At 42.1% G+C, this 22,086-nt stretch overlaps 2 protein-coding genes across 3 annotated transcripts; both read right to left on the bottom strand.

Moving 5' to 3' along the window:
- Positions 1–1,179: 1,179 nt before the first annotated feature.
- On the bottom strand, positions 1,180–14,607 carry tfap2e (transcription factor AP-2 epsilon). Of its 2 annotated transcripts, none has more exons than XM_065470559.1 (7): positions 14,478–14,607; positions 11,112–11,555; positions 9,280–9,334; positions 5,800–6,031; positions 3,303–3,421; positions 2,669–2,807; positions 1,180–1,901 (listed from the first exon to the last, which is right to left on the bottom strand). In XM_065470559.1, exons 1-7 carry the CDS (start codon positions 14,514–14,516, stop codon positions 1,640–1,642), a joined length of 1,290 nt encoding a protein of 429 aa, XP_065326631.1. In that variant the 5' UTR covers positions 14,517–14,607; the 3' UTR covers positions 1,180–1,639. The 2 variants fall into 2 exon arrangements, with proteins under 2 accessions (XP_065326631.1, XP_065326632.1); XM_065470560.1 differs by lacking the exon at positions 14,478–14,607 and adding an exon at positions 13,668–13,920.
- Positions 14,608–15,594: 987 nt separating this feature from the next.
- ncdn (neurochondrin) lies at positions 15,595–21,790 on the bottom strand. The gene is made up of 8 exons (XM_065470548.1): positions 21,745–21,790; positions 21,305–21,528; positions 19,008–20,073; positions 18,446–18,615; positions 18,038–18,276; positions 17,728–17,943; positions 17,454–17,590; positions 15,595–16,454 (listed from the first exon to the last, which is right to left on the bottom strand). Exons 2-8 carry the CDS (start codon positions 21,512–21,514, stop codon positions 16,033–16,035), a joined length of 2,460 nt encoding a protein of 819 aa, XP_065326620.1. The 5' UTR covers positions 21,515–21,528; positions 21,745–21,790; the 3' UTR covers positions 15,595–16,032.
- Between the last annotated feature and the right edge of the window lie 296 nt (positions 21,791–22,086).

The raw sequence follows: 22,086 nt of genomic DNA, 5'->3' as shown, positions 1-22,086 counted from the left end.
CATTAACACCGAAGCAGCTGAAACTGATTAACAACCCCCTCTGCTACTTAGCTGACCACATCAATATCCCAGAATATTTACTGACTTGATACTCTGATTAAAACGTTTCCCTTTCATTTTCTTTTTTTTTTTAGCAGTATCTGGCTGCTGTTGAAATTTATCAGTGGCAGACTGATCCTGACATCTACTGATTTTCTGTTTAATAATGTAAATGTAACTTTTCTTTTGGGTTTGGGCTTTTGGTCCTAACGGCGTCACTTTGGGCTCGGGGTGATTGCTTTGTGACATTTTTTCTGAGAGTGAAGTAGACTCTTGCATCTCCTCTGGGCTCTGCTTTCAAGCTTTAGAAAAACCGGCCTGTAACTGAAGATTTTAGCCAATTTGGTTTGACACTCTGAAGACTTTCACCTCTGAGAGCAGGGTCTAAGTCATGCGTGAAGCCAGGAGTCAGTATGCTCTTATGCGTTACCTCTTATAAAGCACATACATTGTGCCTGGTGGGAGGTAGAGGAGCCAGGCTGTTTTTTTTTTCTTTGTTTCTTCCTCAAATTTAGGATTTATGTGCCTTGTGCAGATTTTTGCCTACTGCAGCTTTAGGTGTTAGTTGCAGTCCTTGCTATGACATTTCTGTTGGAACTTTGCCCATGGGGATCAATAAAAAGAAAAGGCACAGAGATTTACAATAAAGGCAAATAAAAGCAGTGGCCAGCAGCATTCAGCTGCACCTCAAGGTGCCATTGTTGTTTTTTTATACCGTATCAAAAACGAGAAACTCCACCACTCAGTTCTTAATTCTTTAATAATATATTACATTTATGCTGTAATACAATAATAATAACAACAGTAATAACATTAATAATAAACATACACAGAAAGTACAAAATGATTTGTGTTATTTTCTTAAGTTACCAACACGCAGTACTTCAAAATAAAAGAGAAAACATATCTTCTTTAGCTGCCTCTCGTGCCTTCCTTCACCCTTGCTGCTAGAGAATCCAGAGAACTCAATTTCCCATGACCACCCACCATGAAGGACTACAAATGGAAGCTGGGTTTGTCCAATCAGATGGATCAAAAAGGCTTCCAAAGTTCCAGAGAGGGGCAAAGAGCAGGTTTTTGTCTCGGATATGGCTTATGGCGCTTCCCAGATGAGTTCAGTTCAAACTTTCTTTGTGTGTGTGTGTGTGTGTGTGTGTGTGTGTGTGTGTGTGTGTGTGTGTGTGTGTGTGTGTGAGATGACAGCGGGGGCTTCTAACACACACATAATAGTGGCATGTTTACCAAAGTAAATAAAAGACAGGGGGAAATAACCAAAAGCATACTGCCGTAAGTGGAAACTCATCCTGAAAAGACGCCATCGTGACACCAACCAGCTACTGAGAAGAGAGGTCCATGCGTCATTTTGAGCGAGGTGGCTGTGGACACACATTACAGTACAGATATCATCATAAGCCCCGCCTCCTCAGTGAGAGGGGAGGGGCTATAGAGGTTTCGAGGAGGTAAAAGTCTCAGTTTGTATCCTGAGGGCAAAGGTAAAGATGCAGAGGGTGTCAGTCAAGTCTTTTCTCCCTCTTTTCTCTTCCCCTCTGCCTCTCATCCATCCATCCATGCATTCATCCACACATGTGTTCCCCTCCCTCTATTTGCGGTGCTTCATCTCCTTGTCGTGGTGGCTCTTCCCTCCACCCTCTCCTTTGTCCAGCAATTTGATCGCCTCCATCAGGTAGCTCTGGAAGGCGGAGAGCGCCGCGCAGATGGCGGGTGTACCGAAGCCGTGGGTGAGCAGGCTGAAGTGGGTGAGGCTTCCCTGGACGCCCGGCTCCAGGCAGGGAGTGGGTCGACTGGCACCGAGCGGGGAGCGGTCCTGGGACATGAGGTCCACAAACTCTTTACAGATTTCCCTGAGAAGAAACAAGATCAGCCGTCAGTGTCGTCCACCCCAGTCCACCGACACAAACACCAAACACACTCATACGCACACACATTTCTCACATACACATGGCATTTTAACAAATGCAGAACGTTTGTTAAAATGTTTTTCATGAACTTGTTATTCTTTTCTGTATTTTCTTTTATGCATTCACACCTTTACATCCGGGTATCTTTATCTTAAATATGGTCAAATTAATGGCCATCAGTCTAAAGGCTTCAGAGTGCTCCAAATGATCAGTTTCAGGCATTTTTTTCAACTATTGGCTCGCGATGATGTCACTGAGAGGGGATATCCCTGATATGGTCATTTCATGGCAGCCAATCAGAAGAAAGACAACTTGAATAGGAGTAAAACAGACACAGGATGAACTGAGGGGCTAAACTAAGACCCAGTAAAATAAAGAGTTTATTTAAATTTCATTTAAGTAATTTAGATGTGATAAATTGACTACATTTAGAAGCATTCAACTGTGATCTGTTAGACCTTCATATCTAACAGGAGTTCTCTTTAAATGGCAACTATAATGATCTCATCATTCTTCTTGCAGTCCACAAACTAACTTTTTAAATGTTCATGTCTGACCACTTCTGAGAAACAGAATGGCGCTGGTTTTTGTACGAGACTAGTTGAAAGCAAGAAGAAACACTGAATATCACCAGCCTCACGCTTTAAAAGCTATTTCATGCAAGATTAATTCAAGAGTGAAATGAGCAGAAGAAGAGACCAGCCACTCACTTGGTGGCGAGCAGCATGCTGCGTCGCGTTGGGAGCTGGTCCGGCTCGCTCTGCCTGCACAGATACTCGGCCGTGGCTCTGGCTGGGAACTCTGTTTCACACACGTAACCGAAATCCCGCGCCAGATGGACGGCCTCACCTGGACGGGGAGAAGAGGGAGTTTGGATTAAAAAGAAGCTCGAGCTGAAATCTGCAAATGGATTTATGGGGGGTTTTTTTTCACGTTCAGGGCTTCAGTTTAGTTTAAATCAAGTAATTATTCAGATAAAGACTTTTAAATATACACAACTGACTGGTGCAACTGTTCGGGTCAGGTCAAGATAAACTCACTAACCACTTTGCTCACTTTCACCACTCAAACAGTTCACTGCTCTCTGGCTACAGCTGCAGTTTTTTAAAGGACACCCTCCATGTGCGTGTGTGTGTGTGTGTGTGTGTGTGCGCGCGTGCGCGTGCACTCGCGCGCACGCATGCAGCCATCCATGCTGTGGCTGTTTATTCATGTGTGCTCACGCAGGGATTTTTCTGTGTGAATATGTGTCTCTATCTGTCAGGATGTATGCAGGTCACTGTATATGTGTACGTGCCTCTGTGTATATATGTGTGTGTGTGTTTGTGTGTGTGTTTTTCCTACCCTCCACTAGAGATGTTAGCAGAGTGACGTTGGCTGCCTTGCGTCGCCCGGCGGGCAGGTTGAGGCCAATCTTCTCCAGACGCTCTCTCAGACAGCGGCCACCATTCTTTGACTTCGCCCTGAGGGGTGGACAGGGAAACAGAGGGAGCAGTTTTAGGAGATGCTTCTTGTGTATTTGTGTGTGTGAGTGCGTGCGAGTGTGTTTGTCTTTATGAGTTTTGTTGTGGTGTGCTTCTGTGTGTCCCTCTGTACGTGTGTGTGTGCATGAAGCTAAACTCTCCCTATGTTCCCTGTCAGCTCCGATACTATCCAGTATTCTTCTCAATGTTTTTCTGCTTTGCCTCTTTATATTCCAGTAAAATTTAAAGCCAATGAATCCTGCTCATTGTTGATTTATTAAAGCTCCTCAGACCTCAATCACATAATTCATATAGACTTTATGTTTGGAGACACATACGATTTTCTTTGCAATAACCTATAAATTGAAGGTAGATGATGGGTAGTAGTATATGAAATAAGTAATTCTACAGTGTAAAAAGATATTTTGCATTAAAAATACTACTTTAGAAGAAGCATAGTAAGGCAGTGTTATCAAAAAATCCCTTAAATATTTCTACATTTCATATTAATATGAAATAGGGACTGATTTATGCATCATATGCGAGGTTAAGCCACTTTACAAACTGTAATGTTTTACAAGTTAAAATATTCATTTCTTACATGAGATAAAAATGAACCAAAACATAACGAACATACAGAGTAAAACAAATATCTTAAAAATCTGCAACACTGCACCAATTTCCAAAGTAACCAGGTACCAAATAATTGGAATAGGGTTCATTTCTTAATCTGCAAAAGCATAAAGTGGGTTAAGCAGAGGTACCTCAAAGTGATAGGCAGCGATGTATTGTTATCACTGGGGAATCTGTATCTCTCTGCAGGGGAGGCACTGGGTTTTTACGGCCCTTTAGATCTTTTAATTATGTCCTCTCAAAGTATTTCAGCCTGCAACTCAAATCATGAAGTTGTTCTCTCGCCCCGAGGCCGTAGTTCATTAAACCGCATTGCTTCTCTTGTGATTTAGTCTCATGACCCATTTTGGGTCCTCGGCGCTGGTCCTGTAGTTAGACTAAAATCAATCTTATTCTGAAAAGCTGAAAGCAGAAACGTCCTAATGTATGGTGTGTATTGTAAAGACTGAGACCGTTACAATGACTAACACGACATGATTAATGTGGCCAAAAGGAATTCACAATAGAGATATTAATGAAGTGCAGAAGAGAGAACTAAAATGACAGCTGCGTGATTCATAATTCATAATATCATAATATTAAACATTATTAGACTCTGTTTATTATTGCCATTATATAAATATTTCATTTTTAAATATCATGGTCATTGACAGTCCTCATTTATTATTTCTCCTCTATTTGATAATAAAAGAAGTTTCTACCAAGAGCCTGACTGGAGTGGTAACTTGATCCCACGCTCAAAGGTCAAAAATACAGAAAATGTAGTTCCTGTGTAGTTTTCTTGTGCTGTTGTGTTTCTAGACTACAGTTCCCATAAATACTGGTTATTGTTTGCTTTTTCATACCTCTCTGAAGAAGATAAACAAGTCACATGTGCATTTTCCTTCTTTGTCTTGTGTCATAAAGCAGCACCTAGTAGGTAAAGCATATTATATAGTAGGGGTATCAAACATAAGGCCCAGGGGCGAGAATGGGTCCGGCAAACACTTCAATCCGGCACAAAGGGCAGCCCATGAAAATTTAGACAAGGGCAAATATTTTGGACTTTAAACTGTATTTTGTATCATGTTTTAGAGTTTTTTCCTACAGATGAAGATCTCCTCCATGGACGTTCATACTATACCAAAGAAATTTATTAATTATAAACATTTAAATGACAGAATAGTTCCTGTTTTTTCACTGTCAAATACAGAAATGTATAATTATATACAGATTTTTATTTTTTTATTTTTTACATTTTCTGTGAATTAACAAAAACTTTCTGTTTTATAATTACCTAACAGTCTTGGACTTGAAAGCTACCAAAATCTTTTCTGTAATTTTACATATTAATTTCTTACAAATTAAGTCAAAAGAGTCGGGCTGTCGGAACTGCAGTTCTTCTTATCTCTGGGATTAAATGTGTAGTTAAACTTCTTTACAATGACAGAAAGAAGAGTTTCACTGGTCTGACCCCTTACTTAAGATCAAACTGGGTTTCATGTAGCCCATGATGTAAAATTAGTGTGACATCCCTGTTACAGAAGATCAAATTCAACCAGTTCAACCAGTAAGAGATGCTCCTGTTGAGGACTGCTTCGTTTTACCACATTTTTAGGTCCTAATGAGGTACAAGTTAGCATTTTTCCATTCATTAAAAAAAGAAAAGGTTTGTATTTTTCTTGTGCTTTAATCTTTAAAGACCAACTAAATAAAAACATCTTTACATCTAAGTCGCACCCTCTCGTTCCCCATCTGCTTCTCACCTGCGGAGGACTCCTCCCAGCAGAGAAGCGTTGAGGCACTCAGGTGGGGAGAGGCGTCTCTGCACCTCCCCAACTGTCACCTTGTACTTGGAGGTGGAGCTGAGCAGCGACAGGCGACCCGGGACTGAACAGAAGACCTCTGCCGGGTTGGAGACGGACCCCACTCCGAGACCCTCCTTACCGATGGACAAGGCGGACAGGGACGAGCCGTTCAGCTTGGACGGGATGGGAACTGTGGGGCAAAAGGGGGATGAAAGGTGATTATTAAAGCAACAAAGACTGGATGAGGAGGGATAAAAGGATACAGATCATCAATCTTAACATATGTCATGTGTGGCGACAATTGTGTTGTGTGAATGACTGTGTGACAGCGTGCTCCTCCCCTCCTGATTAATCTATTCAGTGCCATGTTCTCCCCTGCGTCGACAGCTCTAATTCTGGAGCGCTGCTTGTTGATTCTGTTCCTTAAGCTGCAGGTGGTTGCATTTTAACTGTGCATTCTTAAATAGCTTCGCTTCGCACCTCGAAGAGCTCAATTTGCACTTAACTATTTTAAATCGAGCTTAGAAGTTACACAGAGAAACCTTCAGGTGACTGGCCAGAGTCAGCAATCAAGGCTACTCAGGTGTAACACTCAGTGTACCTGTTGCTACCTGAGCAGCAAGGGCAGGGTCAGATTTTGTTTTTCTCCAATGTTTATGTTGTGCGATGATGAAATTACTTTCTATTTGGGCAGAAATCCTCTGAATTGAGAAGAGTGAAGGAAGTCAGACGATTTGCTTTAAGACTGCATTTCCTTGGAAGGATACAAAGAGTCCTTAGATCTGCTCCTCATCTGTTTAATGTGTTCTCATTGTGCTTTAATCTTTAGTGTTTTCAGATTTATATGTCTATAATTTTCGCCTCCTGCCACAGATTCAGTTTTCTCCGTATTCACACACTGTGGCCAAATGACTTTTAAAACATCAGCATGCTCCTTTAGAAACGATTTATGTGCACAGTAATAAAAACTGCTAACTATATGTCATCCAGAGTTATGTTAAATTTAAGTTAAATCTGAATATAAGCAGCACAAACATATTTCCATCCTCCTTCACTGCAATGTTGTGCATGCAAAATCAACAATAAACTCAAACTGTTGGGATTTAGTGAAGCGATGTGAGAGAGATAGACATGTTTATATAGAGTTAACGGTAGAGAGAGGACAGGAAATGAAGACAGAGAGAGCGAAATGAGGGCTGACAGGCTATAAAGGTCCCTGGATAGTCTCAAAATGGGGATTATGTGGTTTGTGATGAGCGCTTTAAGCGACCAAAGAACATGGAAATATGTTGTTTTATTTTATTTATTTTAATTTAGGAGATCCAGTCCTTTAAGGTGAGATACACACAGTTAAATCTCTAGTCTGAGCATCACCGATGATGATGATGACGAGAAACTTTAAATCCTAAGCCAATATTTTTGTGGAGGGGAGCATAAATAGATTTTGATGCTCATCATTTTGAGTCTTATAATTATTAATAATTATTCAAAAATCTCATACTCAGATACCAAGGACATGCAGAGGGTTGGTGTGACAGAGGATGAGATGGAAGCAAATCAGTCAAGCAGGTAATCCCTGAAGCGAACATCCGAAGGAGAAGAAGAAGAAGAAGGCATACTCTAATAGCACACAGTGTTAGGCTTAGCTGTCCTCAATGATGAGGACTCAAAATTTTGAAGGTTAAGGAATAAAATGAAGCAATCAAAGATCTTAGAAATCCAAAAGAATCTCTGGTTAAAGAAACCTTGAATCAATCTGGACGTATGTCTCTTTCATGTGAAAGAATCAGATCTTTTAGTTGAAGGTTGAAGTTGAGGACTTATTTAACTCATGTAATAATAATTCCCTCAGCCTCACTTCCTGTGGTCGTTTTATGCCTCATGGCTCTGCAATCTATCTTCTCCTTTCAGTCTTTTGAAAGAAACATTGTCTGTAAAACTGTACTAACGCTGGCGTGCCAGCTCCCTCGTTGCACTCAGAGGGCGCGCAACGGCGGGTGGCCTCTTTGCAACTCCCTGCTGTGCAGCGCAGATTCCCCCAAACTGCACACAATCTCTAAAATCGCCTCATTCACAACAAGCCGATTAACCAGGCGACAAGGCCGCAGAGCAGCAGAGTTTTTCTCCAAAGCTCCCCTCCTTTGTCATCTCCCTGCCCCTCCCTCTCTTTCTCTTATCATCTTTCACTCTCTTGCTTGACTCTTTCGTGTGCCTCCCACTTGTCGTACACCCCCCCCTTCTCCCTCCTTGCTTGTCTTCTTCCCCCCTTATACTCTATCTCATTTTTTTCTCCCTCATGGATTTTCTTATTCATGAGGGCTCTAGGTTTGCTCTGCTATCTGCTGCGAGTGCTCGCCGTGGAGAGTCTCGCTGCGGTAATTGATCAATTCTAAGCGTTTGGCAAACAAGTGGAATCACTGTCACTTCATCAAATGACTGCAGCAGAGAGATTCAGGGAGTCTGAATGAAACCAGAAATGTGTAAAGCCGCTCCCAGGGCTTGATTTGGAGAATTACACCAAATCAAGCGGCGGTTTCAGGGGAAACTTTAAGGTGTGGACGGCCAGACCAGTTAGGATTTTTAAGGTTTTGTGCAGTAAAAGAAGCACAGAATGTTTTGGGTTTTTTTGTTTTTGTTTTTTTTTTATTGTGCATGCATGTTTAAATTTGAAGTTTTTCTCGTTCTAAAGAAATACAACAAAGAACCAACGTTGCTTAAGTGTTATTTCTCTTATTCTGTCAGTCATTTCATAACACAGCGGGTGCCATCTTTAGCCTGTTTTTGTGCAAAACCTCCCTTTTTTTAAAAATGCACCTGAGCAGGGCGTCTATCTGTTTTCAAAGCATCGTGCTCGACACCAGCTACAAATCCAACATGAATTTTCTAATCGCGCCCCTGTGTCTTCTGCCACTCGGAGTCGGTAATATTAGTGTGATCATACTCTGCAAATTTCCCCACAACTCCTCTTTTATCATGTTCCCCTCCCTTTTCTTCCTTGCCCCACTTCTCTCTGCTCCTCACTCTAAGCCTAACACACACACACACACACAGACACACACGTACACACTCTCATATGACCATGAACAGTTCATTAAGAATGTGTGCCTTTGGGGTGAAGTCTGCAGCTGAGTATTAGAGGACTTCTTGACTTCAAATGAAATAGCAAAACAGAATTATTTATAGTGTGTGTGAGAGTGTGTGTTCATGTGTGCGTGTGTGTGTGTGTAAGAGAGAGAGAGAGTGCAAGAGAGTGAGAGAGGCTGGTGTTGGAGTGCCCCTAAACACAAAATCCCCTTCAGCGTGTATGGCACAATTATATAGGTGCACACTTAGACACAAATGCACACATACACAATTGATCTTTTCTCTCTTGCTCTCTGACACACACACACACACACGTGCACACACAGACGCACACGCAACTCTTCTACCTCTTACCTTTTTTAATGACAGAGTGGTCGAGGATGCCCAAGGCTGATCCTTCCTCCATTCCCTGTGTCAGACAGACAGACAGTCACTATTATTTATCCACCGGCCTCAGAGCCACCACACACTCACACACAGAGACACACTCACACACACACAGAGATATACAGCTTGTCTCTCTCAGGCCAAAGCAAGATGGAAGGTCCAACATTTACTTTCCCCTCACAGCACATATGAGCACCATCAATATCCAAGTAAATAATAAAAGCAAATTTGATTTAGTGCAAGTTGCTTTGTGCAACAGAGAAGGTAAATGAGTTGAAGTTGTGACGCACAAAGCAGTTTACATTTCTTTTTAATCAAAAAGAAGACATGTCACTTCATTTCAATTCTTTTAAGCCTAAAGCAATAAAACGTTTGGAACAAAGGCTATTTTTTGGACAGAAAAAGCAACATAAAGCAACATAAAAATCATTAATACATCTGCATAATATGTGTTAGGTAAAAATAAATAAATCTATCTTTTTAAATCATAAGAAAATGCGATTTACTGATAAGTGAAGTGTGGCTCAGCGATTCAAAGACTAAATTAGAAACATTTGAAGTTTTCTCTGATTGAAAGTAAAATCATGTTGCAGGGCCCGAGTCTCATGTTGCCTCCTTTGTGCTGACACTATGAGAGGGTTCAAACGCGGAGGATATAATCCATTAATCAAATAAAAGTCCTTGTCAAGTGGGAGCGTTTAACAGCAACATGCCCGGGTTGACTCCTCGCCCGGCGCTCCTCTCAGACGTTTCTTTTCTATTAATGACCGTGCAGATCAATTCGTCTCGGTGTGTGTGTGTGTGTGTGTGTCTGTGTGTGTGTGTGTTTTTTCTTCTGCGAGGAGGCAACAAACAGCGTCTGCAGCTGCACCTGCTGCAGGGAAGCTGACTGCTCAATAAACCATAGAAACTATTCTTCTCCCCCTAAAAACCTGCAGAAGGCAAAAAGGCTGCAGAATCACTTTGTGTCTGCGCGAGACGGAGGATAATGCTGGAGTGGATAATAAAATGGAGTGAGGCCAAATTGCTATCATTCATTTAACGAATGCAGTTTTTTATATTCATATTTTAGGGTATTGTTTTTATTGTGGATAATCCATTAAAAAAAGCTTAGAAAAAAAATTATATACAAAAAGATTTCAAGTAATAAAACTGAAAACTGAAACATTAACTGATATAAAAACTGTCTAAGACATGTCGTTATTGATCATGTCCAGCACAAACGGATAAAGCAGGAAAACAGACAACTGTAAGATGTAGAGATTTAGAAATTTAAAGACTATTTTTTTCTTGTCTTGAGAAATCAGAGTGCTGCTGTTTCCTTTGCTCTTTCGGTGTCAGACGCTAAAATTAAAGTATCAATTGTTAGGGAACAATATAAAACTGCAGCTCTGAAGGTGTTTAAAAAAAATTAAAAAACAAAAACAAATAAATAACATAAAAGATAATTTTAAATTAATTACCAGAGTTGTTAATTACACGTTTCGCTTTTTCATGTAGATGTTTTAGTGTGGCCTGCATCTTTATAAACTCTTATTTGGAATTAAAGATAAATTGCCCTGAGGCCTTTTCGCCGCACTGCGCGTTTTCTAGTATTTAGTAGAATTTAGTAGTATTTATTTACATACGCTAATTTTATAATATTTGATGATCATAAAGGAAAATTATTGAAGCACAACAAATACGAGCATTTTAAGAAAAAATTCGTGCGTCTTTATCGTGTGCCGATTGACTTTTACGCACGGACTTCACGAGCAGCAGTGCCAATGCAACACAAGCGGGAAAACAAAAAAAGTCACCTGAAGATCATCCAGGCCGTGATGTCCCAGGTGCATCCCGAGAGGACCGTCTCCGAGCGCTGCAGCCCCTTCCCCGAGACCGTGCAGCAGCCGTGGGACAGCTGGATACTCCCGACGGGGGTCCAGGCTCAAAGCCCGGTGAGACTGTGACAGTAGCCCCCCTTCCTCGGAGCGCGACCTCTGCGAGTGCCACGCTGCTTGCTGGTGCTGATGGATGGAGTTGATGGAGGGGTAGGGGTCTGACAGGTGGGAATAAGCAGAGTCCTGGCTCTGAGAGTATGGCAGTGAAGACTGTGGATAGGGGGGTGGGAAGTAGGGAGGCTGGAAGTCTGAGGCCGGAGTGTGGCAGAGCGGGGGAGCCGAGGAGTAGGCGGCCTGATTCAGGGAGGACAGCTGGGAAAGGCGCCCGCTCGGCGAAGAGCCGCTTAGTCCGTCTGCGCGGTCCTGCAGAGAATCAGAAAGTTTGTTTCATATCAGGAGCTCAACATGCTCAGAGTTTCAGGGTTAAAAACATTGAGCTCAGAGCAAAAAAAATATTTTAAACCAAAGCGTTATTTCCATAAAGGAATCGAGATTTTAAAAAGGAAAAATAAAAGAAACAAATAAGTCACAAAAACGCAAAATTAAAATATGAAAAAAAGTTTTAACGTGTCAAAAATAAAAGTCGTGAATCCATAAATAAATATTTCCATTTCATTAGGGAGGGATGGAAATAGCAGCTGCGCTTGAAGTGATGCGCCGTGGCAGAAGACGCCCTTGGCATCGCTGCTGAAAAGTGTCAGAAAGGTCACTGCCACCAAGGAACTGCACAAAGGACAGGTAACGCACAGCAACAACAACAACAGCAGCACGTCGCTCCGGGAGGAGGCTCCATCTGTAAATAATCAGGGACTGCGTCAACAAACACAAACTGACCCCACGAGTGAAAATTAAAGCAAAAGAGGGGTTCATTCAGGCTGGCAAGGCGCGCGAAACCAAACGATAATTCAATGTGACTTCACAAGTTTGACCTCTCTTATTAAAAGAGATGCCAGTATGTTCACGCTCTGTGTGTGTGTGTGTGTGTGTGTGTGTGTGTGTGTGTGTGTGTGTGTGTGTGTGTGCAAACATGTAGTCCACTAGCCTACATTTGGGCTCACACACACACACACACACACACACACACACACACACACACACACACACACACACACACATCCCGGTGAAATTGGATTTTTTTTTCTCAAAGCTGGGTCAACCTGATCGATGCTGTTGTGGTGGAAACAATGTCCATTATCTCCCTGCCAAAAATGCCGCCTTAAAAGCAGATATCGGTCAGCCCGGCACAGCTTTATTCGTGCACCGCCTTTCACCCACAGATGAATGAAAAGTGCATTTCGGGCAACAAGGAAAGAATGGGCAAAACAATTAACAGACAAACAGATATTTGCAAAAGTTTTATAACAACAAACAGCAAAATGGGTTTTTTTTATTAAAAAATACACTGTAAATATCGAAAATGTCAACAAAAGAGAGTCATAAATAATAAAGAAAAAATAAAGAAAGAGAAGAAAGGTAAGATTATAAGGTAACTGATGGGCCACAAATAAGAAGACACCTTAAGTAAAAGTGAAAATAATTATGTCTTCAGGTTTCTTCTTCTTCTTTCTTTTTAAAAAAATCTCCACTGAGGTGCAGTCCACCATTCCCTGAGGCAGACTGTTCCTGAGACTGGGACCACAGTGGCTCAGGGATGGTTCCCCATGCGTTTTTATTAAGATCCTTGGGAGAACCCGGAGGCCGGCTGCACAGAATGTAAGCCGGGATCAGCTTTGGTACATAACTATAAAACATGTCAGAGAGACTGACTGCTGCCAGGCCATTAAAACCCACTCAAATCATCTCTCACAGAAATGCAACCTAATAACTTTAAATTAATATTATTATGGGCTTTCATATTTGTGATCAAGGTCGATATTCAGTACTACAATTACTCATACTGATTGTGCGTACTTGTGCATTTCAAATTTTATTCCCCAAATTCTCTATATATTAAAAAAAAACTGCAGAAAAAGATGAGCATCCTTCCACCGTGTGGACTCCTCATGGTCACTGTCTCAGCTGCTGTGACCGTGTGCAGACAGACAAAGAGCATCGGGACAGATGCGCGGCGCAGTGTCAGTAAAGTCTAATTTTTGAAGTATCTGTGATTCTTTGGAACCACTTCTACAGGAAACCGAATTAACAGCAACGGTTGAACCACAAATCTTATATGATTTAGAAAACAATAAACATAAATTACTATTACTCTGTAAGCTGACAGCTGCTGTAAAGAATTCAACGCACTGTTTAAGTCTTTTTCTGTATCATAATATACTCCAATTTTGTTAATTTGTTTTACCGCCAGCTGCTTTTTTTTACGCACGTTCTATAAGGTTTACTGACATTTCTTATGCAAAAAACAAAATCCTTGTAAATTTGTGTTACAGTAACGACAAACAGACACCAGCAGCCCTGAAAATACTCAAAAAAACAAACAAAAAAAACAACAACCCAGAACGACTCTGTCTAACTTACCATAGCCGAATAGGTGTGGATTAACATCTGGACCAGTCTGGACAGATCCCCAAAATTTAAAATTCAACAGGAGTCGAAGGCTTCCCACGGCTCATAAGGTGTCACAAAAATGTTCCCAGATGTAATCCAGGCCTTTATTAAAGGTCCATTCAATTCAGAGGTGCTGATATTTACTTTTCCTTATCTCTCTGTCTGCCGGGGCTCTTTACGCGCAGACGAAAAGCAGCTGCCAGATACGAACACGCGCGTACAACACAACACAGAGTCCTGCAGCCTCTCCATGAGCGCACTACTTATAGGTTTTGCGCGCACCCGGCAGAATAAGGGGAGGGGTCGAGAGGAGCCACTTCTCTTAAAGAGATATATTCCTTCGCTTGCTTGTTTTGCCCCACGCTGATGGTACCGTTAGCTTTATTGTTGCCTTTTAAAATAACATCATGCAGGCTTTACGCACGAAGTAAGACTCCAGATGGGTTTTATTAGTAGTAAATATCCCCCCAAAATTCACATTTTCAACAAGGAAATCATCTCCCGTGATTATTTTAACGTCTACGTTAAAAAGTTAGTCTTTTTACGCACGAAATTTTAGAGGGATGGTTTAAAAATCTAAATTATTTTAATTTTTTCAACTTTTTTAATGCACTTTGAGTATTTCACGGTTTGAACCGACTTTAATTAATTATCTTCTGACATAAAAAATAAATACATTTTAAAAAGACGTGTGCACCTTTTTACGCGCTTCTACATAAAACATAACAGACTCACAGAGCAGCTCCAGGAATCTTCCCACCAATGAAAATAAAACTTTACCTGCGCGTTGTCAGTTTTAGTTCGGGATTTCCAGAGCATGATGGCGCTCGGGCTGTACGTCAAGCTGCAGCTGAGGGGTTAGAGATGGATGGAGAGGAGAAGAGAGGAGACAGGCTGAAGGTGCAGAGGGGAGTGAGTTACTTTGAGAGACGATGCAGTAGTTTGTATGGATGAGTCAGAGAAAAGAGCCGGGTGTGAGGAAGGAGGGGGGGTGTTAGAAAAAAAAAAAGAGGGCGGTAGGTGACACGAGTCGAGGAGGGGGGCAACTGAAAACTTTTGTCACGGTTGGTGTGAGGACCATAGGATCAGCGGTGGAGGGGTTAAACATAGCTGACTGGTGATAATGGCACGACAAATTATTAACCTAATCAAAAATTCACTTTAATATTTAGAAATATTCCAGAATTCAAAAAATTAAATTTTCCCCGCATTTCTGAGTAAGTCTAATATCCGCTACAGCATTTAATTCTTGTTGCTAGATGACTGATATGCGCCAGATTTAAGACTTTCAGCGTCCAGTAAAACGATGTCACAACTAAACACTTTGTTCTCTGTGCTGGTTTTTTTCACTTATTTTTGTTTTATTAATAGCTTCACTATAATTTAATTACCAGCCTAATTATCGAAATAACTAAAACTCTGGAAATGTGGATAGCGGAAGTTTGCCAGTAAACAAGAACTTCACCACACATTAAGTGTCATTGCGCCATCTAGTGGAAACCGACTGAATGTCTGTTCAGTAAAATAATCATTACGGTAAGGAAAATGTGCTTGGTATAAATGTACACCAGCCCAGCTCGCATTACACTGAACGTTTGACATAATACTTAAATTACAAGATTCTGTCTAATCAAATGAAGTTTGATTAGAAAGTTCATGTAATGGCCAATGCAGTAATATGACCTTTGAACAGGAAATTTAAATGTTCACATCCAACCTCATAATGCAGACCTGCATCATATTTATAATGCAATTACAGCACAACTGTCCTCAAAGCAGCAGCTAGTAAGAGAAAGCAGTTTAAACCCCCCCCCCCAAAAAAAAAAAAAAAAAAAAAAAAAAAACCCAAACCCAAAGCACAGCGTTCTCTAACAAAAATAATTCTTTATTAAAGGCATTTACATTTTCAACAGTCGCATTTAAGAAACAGCTTGTGTGCATTTTCAGCTCCTTGTGACAGGTATAGCTGTCTCTGTAAGGATTTACCTGGCTGCAGAGCTCTCAGATGTTTTCAATGATTTATGATGAAAACAATAAAGTAGGTCAGTCAGACAAACTGGGTACATTCAGAGAAATGTGCACAGAAATGCATGAGCCTCCTCATTCCTATTAAAACTCAAGACATTTTGGCAGACATCCCCAATGTAATAATACACACAAAGGGAGGGAAAAAAAAACCAAAAAACAAAACAAAAAAACGACATCAGAGCAAAGACATTTCTAACACGAGTTTGGTTTCAGCAGTTTCCCTGGTTTATTGGCTTCATTGTGCGGTTTCACTAAAAGTTAAAAGTACTCAATTAGAGAGTACACCGTTTCTCCAGAGCAGCTGGTTTTACTTCACTCCCACCGACTTCTTCAGCTTCTTCATACTGCTCAAAGCTCCTTCGCTGGATCTCGTCATCATGTCTCCAATTTCTTGTTTGCACACCGGGCACCGCTCTGCCAGGGCACACAGAGCCTCCTCCAGTGCCTCCTGGGTCAGCTGGTCAGGTAGAGCGCTACACTGATTAAGCATGGCGAGCATGTGTCTGAGCCAGCCCTCCTCTCTGATCAGGGTGGTGATTGAGGGTTGGGCACGGGCGCAGCCTCCCAGAGCCTGCAAACTCAACCTCCAGAGCTCTGCAGCGTCGTCCCAACTGTCCTCCCAGCTCAGGCTCACCTTCACTGGACCTGGACTGGAGCTCGAGTCCAGGGCGCTGCGAAGGAACCGGAGAGCTGAAGAAAGGAAACGCCGCTGGCCTGCTTCCACTGAGCCTGCAGAGAAAAGATTTGTTGAAAACCATTTAACAAATAACTAAAGTCCATTAATTTCCCAAAAACAGGACCTTTAAATGTTACAGCTTTTTGTTTAAGGGGTCTTTATTTTTTTTTATTTTTTTTTTATTTTTTAAGCATAAGGAAGCAGCGGACATTATTACATACTAATGCATACCTGGAACTATTTTTTGTAGTTATGGGAGGATCCAGATTTCATTTGTTCATATCTAAATGGGTCACATTTGTCATGTGTCACATCATAGACTAACATTGTGCAAGGCTTAGGAATCTTGCAGGACCACTACGAGAAAGACTGCAACTAGATTCTTGCAAGTTTTCCTTCTTGTAAATTTCCAGCAGAACTACTGAGCAGAAGCAGAAGGAGCTTTGGGCCACATCTGCCTGTGTCTGCGTGCAATAGTTTGTTCTGTGGGTGGTGGTTCAAAACAAAGAAAACTGCACAATGTCAACAACTCAAGGTTACTTAGGTTTGTGATCACCTTATAGCAAAGGATTGAGATGGGAACATTTGTTGGCTAGCATTATGGTGACACAGCTTTGCCAGTCAGTGCAGGGTAATCTCTACAAACTGGTTATATGTATAAATAAATACAAACTGTAGGGAAGGGAAGAGATTTTGGGTGCAGCAAGCTTTAACTTTACCATCTTTAGCCTTTTAAATACATTTACACTTGTAAACTATGAGCAGTTTGAGCCAACACTAAGTGGAGGGAAACCGAGGTCATGGCATAGATTACTGTGGTTACACTGGAAAGCCCTGAAAAACTGGCTGTTGTTCCAGTAACTAATAGCTTTAAGCAGTGTGCAGATATGTCACTGCAGAATTTCTATACAGAGCGTTTCTAGATGAAATGACTTGAAGGTTATGCAAAAAGAAATTACAACCCCCCCCCCCCCCAAAAAAAAAAACAACAACAAAAAAACAAAAAACAAAACCCAAACCTAAGAGTATAAAGAACCAAAAGCCATTTTCACCTCCTTCCTTTAATCTGCCAATCATGAGTCCCAGAGTGCAGCAATTTGCTGTTAGGACCAGGAGGCGGGGCTTATTCACCAAGAGGGGGAGTGCTTCACTCAGAAGGACCTCAAGGCTTCTGAAACACGAGTCCTTTCTAGAAAACAAGAAGTTTACAGGTTTGCATTTTTAAACACAGATGGTGTGATAAGTACTGCTCATAAACATTTGGCAGACACTTAGAAACAGACGGTTTGCTTGTCACATTGATGATTATGATGATGAACCAGCTACCTGACTCTTTCTGGCTCTGTAACAGTGAAGTTGAGCAAAGCAGAGCAGGCTGTCTCCATGCTGGGATCCCTTGTGGATGCGGCACTGGTTTTTCCCCTGAGGAAAGTCCAGCTCTGAGACAGGAAGTCCACCAGCAGGGCCGGGGTGTCGACATCGAGCAACACCTTCCTGGGAACTTCCTCTGCTGACAGGTGGCACAGAGCTGGGAGGAGATACCTAGGGAGGAGGAAAAAGGAAAAGAGGCAGTGCGACATAAAACCAGCACATTTTCTCTAAATGTTACCAATCTCCTCTCAGATTTCATCTTTACCTGAGAGCCTCTCTGCCCGTCCATGCGCCCCTGTCCTCACCAATAGACATCTTGACCATCCAGTCAGCGAGGCTCTGCTCCAAGATCCCACCCTGCAGGTGGCTTCGGGTGTAGTTGATCAGAAATGGCAGGAGTTTAGTCACTTCCTCCTTAAGACAGGAAGTCTCCTCAGCCAACCACGAGCACAGAGAGCGGAATGTGGCGAAAACGAAAGGGTCACCATAGCGGCTCGGCTCCACCTTTAATATCATGAATAAACAAGTCATTTATTCACATTTAATATTTTCTCTTTACTCCTAGGCTCTACACGCCAGCACAACAGAAATAATTTTGTGCACAATAAATCATCATATTTCTAGTATCACCAACAGATAGCTTGTTATGTTAGTTTTCTCATCATCTCTTCACCTGCTGCAAGAAGTACATCAAGCCAGAGAAGGCCTCCTCCAGGACCCCGAGAACCTGCCTGCTCTGCTGCAGACTGAGGGTAGAGATTGAGCTCTGAGAAGATGCAGCAGCCTGCGGGACTCCCGGACTGCAGGCCTGCTCTATGGCCGCCTCCATGATTCGGTAACAGCCTACGAGGAGCACAGTTCAGATTAAATGACTGAGGTGGTTAACCTTGATTTGATCTCAATACCTAGAAAATGACTTACTGAGTCAGATGATGCCTGCTTATTTAATTAAACTTCAATTGTACTTGCTCCCAACAAGAAACGTTGTTACATGACAACCAAAACATGCAAATGACGCCAAGATAACCACTTTAAATCAGCTGAGTGAACAGTTACATGCAAATCATACAGCATAAATGAGATTCCAAGTCAACATTCAGCTCTAAGATTAAACTGAAGTAAGAAAGCTTTATAGCAAGATTTAATCAAACTTCTTCCTTTTTTATGAAGTGTCATCCTGGAAAATAATAAATTTAAAGTTCCAATCAACATACTATTATGATTAAGTACACTACCTGTTATTGTGTGTTGCACCTCAGGGCTCAAATCATTACCAGGCAGTTCTTCCAAACCCATTCTGACCTCCACGCAGGCCCGGTTCACCAGTAAGCAACAGAACTTTGGAGGTCCCGCCATCTCCCAGCCATATAAATCCAGCAAGCAAGCACTGAGGACCAGGATTGGTCCGATATGTCTCGGTGTCAATTTAGCCTGCACCATAGGTCTCAGTATCTCCCATAAACGGCCCACGACTGCCTTCAGCTCCTCACTCTCCACTGCCACTCCTGCTGGGGGCAGAAACTGCGCCAACTGACCACACATGCCTAACCTGGTTTCGTCTGTGGACTCGCAGAAGTCTTTGGAGAGTCTGACCAGCAGCGAGAGGAGCTCTGGAGTGTGTTTGCTCCATGCTTTGTCCTTGTTTTTACCAGAGAGGAGCGAGCCCAGCAAGGTGAGCCCCTTCTCGTGGCTCAGAGTCTGGTTCAGTTCCACCGCTTGGCACAAAGCCGAGATGGCGCCCCTGCTCAGGAGCTGCTCCGGACCTCTGGGTAAGGCACACACAGCTGTCAAAACCAGGTAGCAGTCAGCAGCCAAGGCCGCATCAAGGCTAGAAGAGGGAGGGTTCTCCTGAGACGTTGACACTCTGCTTGCTTCACTGCCATCATCACCTTTTTTCTTGCTGCTCTCAGTCTCTTCTGCAGATTGTGCCACACTGACAGGATTACAGTCTGGGTTTGAAGTGTTTGCTGACTGGACTTCACCGTCTGGACTCTGCCCTACTTGGTGCTGTTCCCGGGCTTCCTGTTTCTGCTGGTTAAACATAGGACCATTTGCTAAGATGCCCAGCAGGAGGGGGATAGTGGCAAGGAGCTGGGGACTGGAGGCCATGTCTGGCTCTGTGCTCAGGGCAGCCAGCAAAGCCGTGCCCAGCGAAAGGAGCTCATCTGGAGGTAAGCCAGAGTTCTCGTCCCCTCTGACTGCTGTGACCATAAGCCGAGCTGGAAGATTGAGGCCCACTGCCTCAAAGATGCGCCTCAACGTGGGTTTGTCCAGTTCACTGGCTGGGCACAAGCGACTTATCTGAGGATGTGAAGATAGAGTAGAATTAGTCTTTGTTGAGGCACAATTTAAAATATAACATCAGTAAAATCTGTCTACTTAAAAACAAAAATAAACCAAACAGTGTTATAGCACGCAATTTTTAATGATACTTTCATCTGTTTGCAATTCCTTGTTGTCCATTCATCCAACTGGCATGCCAGCTGTTCCAGTTCAACCTAAAGGTGTTTGATGGTGAAGGCTCTGTTCCAACCAGTCAAGTTCTTCCCCACCAAACTAATCCAACCATGCCTTTATGAGACCTTGCTTTCTGCACTGGGGCAGACATACTGGAACAGAGGAACCTCGATGCTGGCTAGTCCAACAAAGCTAGAAGCGTAGTTGTCCAAACCTTCTTGGTGAGCTTAACCATGAAGATCTCATTCACTGGAACCAAATACTCCAAAGCAACAGCCGTCCTCCAAACTTTACAGTTAGCACAACGCAGTCAGGCAAGTAACTGCTGTGGCATTTGCAAACCTAGACCCGTCCATTAGATTACTCACCACTTCTCCAGAGCAAGATTCCTGATTTGCTCGGAGTACTCTTTTGGAGTAACAACAAATATAAATGTCTTGTTTCTGTTTAGTTCTATAAAAGAATATCTAGACATCCAGCAGTTAATCTCATCAGTGCAGCTCAGTGTGTGAACAGGGGCTAGATTAGAGGGAAAAGATAAGTACAACTGTGTACTATCTGTATAAGAATGAAAGGTATTATAATTCTTTATGACAGTACCAAGCAGAAGCTTTAAAGCTTTAAGTTAAATCCCAGAAAAGACCCTTGAGAAAACACTGTTTCAGTTTTTAATTGGCTGGTTTCTTGATTTTACACACCTGTGACGATGAGACTAAAAACCCCAAAATTCATAGATTAAGAGGTGTGATCCAATACTTCTGCCCATTCAGGGCTGCAGAGGTAGTTTAAAAAACAAACAAACACACAAACAAAAAAAAAACAAAACAAAAAACAATGTTTGCAAATAACCATGAGTTTGGTAAACGCAACTGCATTTAAAAAAAACAAACAAAAAAAAACAAAAAAACAAAACACCCCAAAAGGAACATGCAAAAAACTCCCTTAATTGTTTAGTTTCATTTTGGGGAAGCTTAACCCCCAAATAGTTGAAAATCAATTTTAAAATAGTTTTATATCAACTCCTTTAACAATATTCATGTTTTTATCTCGATTCTTAAATTAAACGAATACTTACCAGAAGAAGAGCAGCCAACGTTTGACTGTCGTTTTTAGCGTGCTTCAGCGCATGCACACACCTCTCCAAGACGCCTCTTTGGGCATCAGTCAGTCCGCCTTTTACATCCCCTTCTGAGCCTCCTCCACCTTCACCTTCACCTCCTCCCTGCTCCTCTTTTCCAGGAGACTGGCTGTTCACGGTGGGTGTAAAGTCAGCACTGTCAGCCATTATGACCCCGGTAACTACGCGACCGAGAGAGACGTAAAGAGGAGAAAAACTTTTTCAATGAATTTCCAATCAGTCTTTCAAGCACTGATTGCAAGAAACAGCGCCACATCGCTGGGCCAACGGGAGTAGTCCAATTTACTGGCTGTCAGTTGTCCCGCTAACGGCTGACAAAAATGTACATGTATATCAATTTAACATTTGAACAGGTGAACGTTAACAATGCAACTTACTTTGTTGACAACCCTCTTGCACGCCGCAACTGCTCGTGCTCACTCCCCCCGGAAACACACTGTCAAGTTAAAGATGTCGCGAGCCAATAAAAAGGCTCGAAGAAAATCAGGCAACCAATCATCAGGCGGATTGTTGGAAGGCGACACCGCCATTTTAGCCCGTGTCATAACGTCAGATAAACGAGGTTATCCAGCTTTATCGTTTTAATTTTATTTTTTAAAAACATTATTAATTTTTTTAATATAAAAGAGAAAAAGTTTATTAGCACTCGTTGAGTTGAGCATTTACCTTTTTAAACGGCTCCTCGTTAGGAGGCGTAAACCGGAACTAGCTGGATGAAC

The sequence above is a fragment of the Pelmatolapia mariae genome, linkage group LG22 (genome assembly GCF_036321145.2).
Source record: "Pelmatolapia mariae isolate MD_Pm_ZW linkage group LG22, Pm_UMD_F_2, whole genome shotgun sequence".
Taxonomy (NCBI): Eukaryota; Metazoa; Chordata; class Actinopteri; order Cichliformes; family Cichlidae; genus Pelmatolapia; species Pelmatolapia mariae.
Note: the sequence above shows the minus strand (reverse complement) of the source record. Positions and strands in the feature narration are given on the sequence as shown.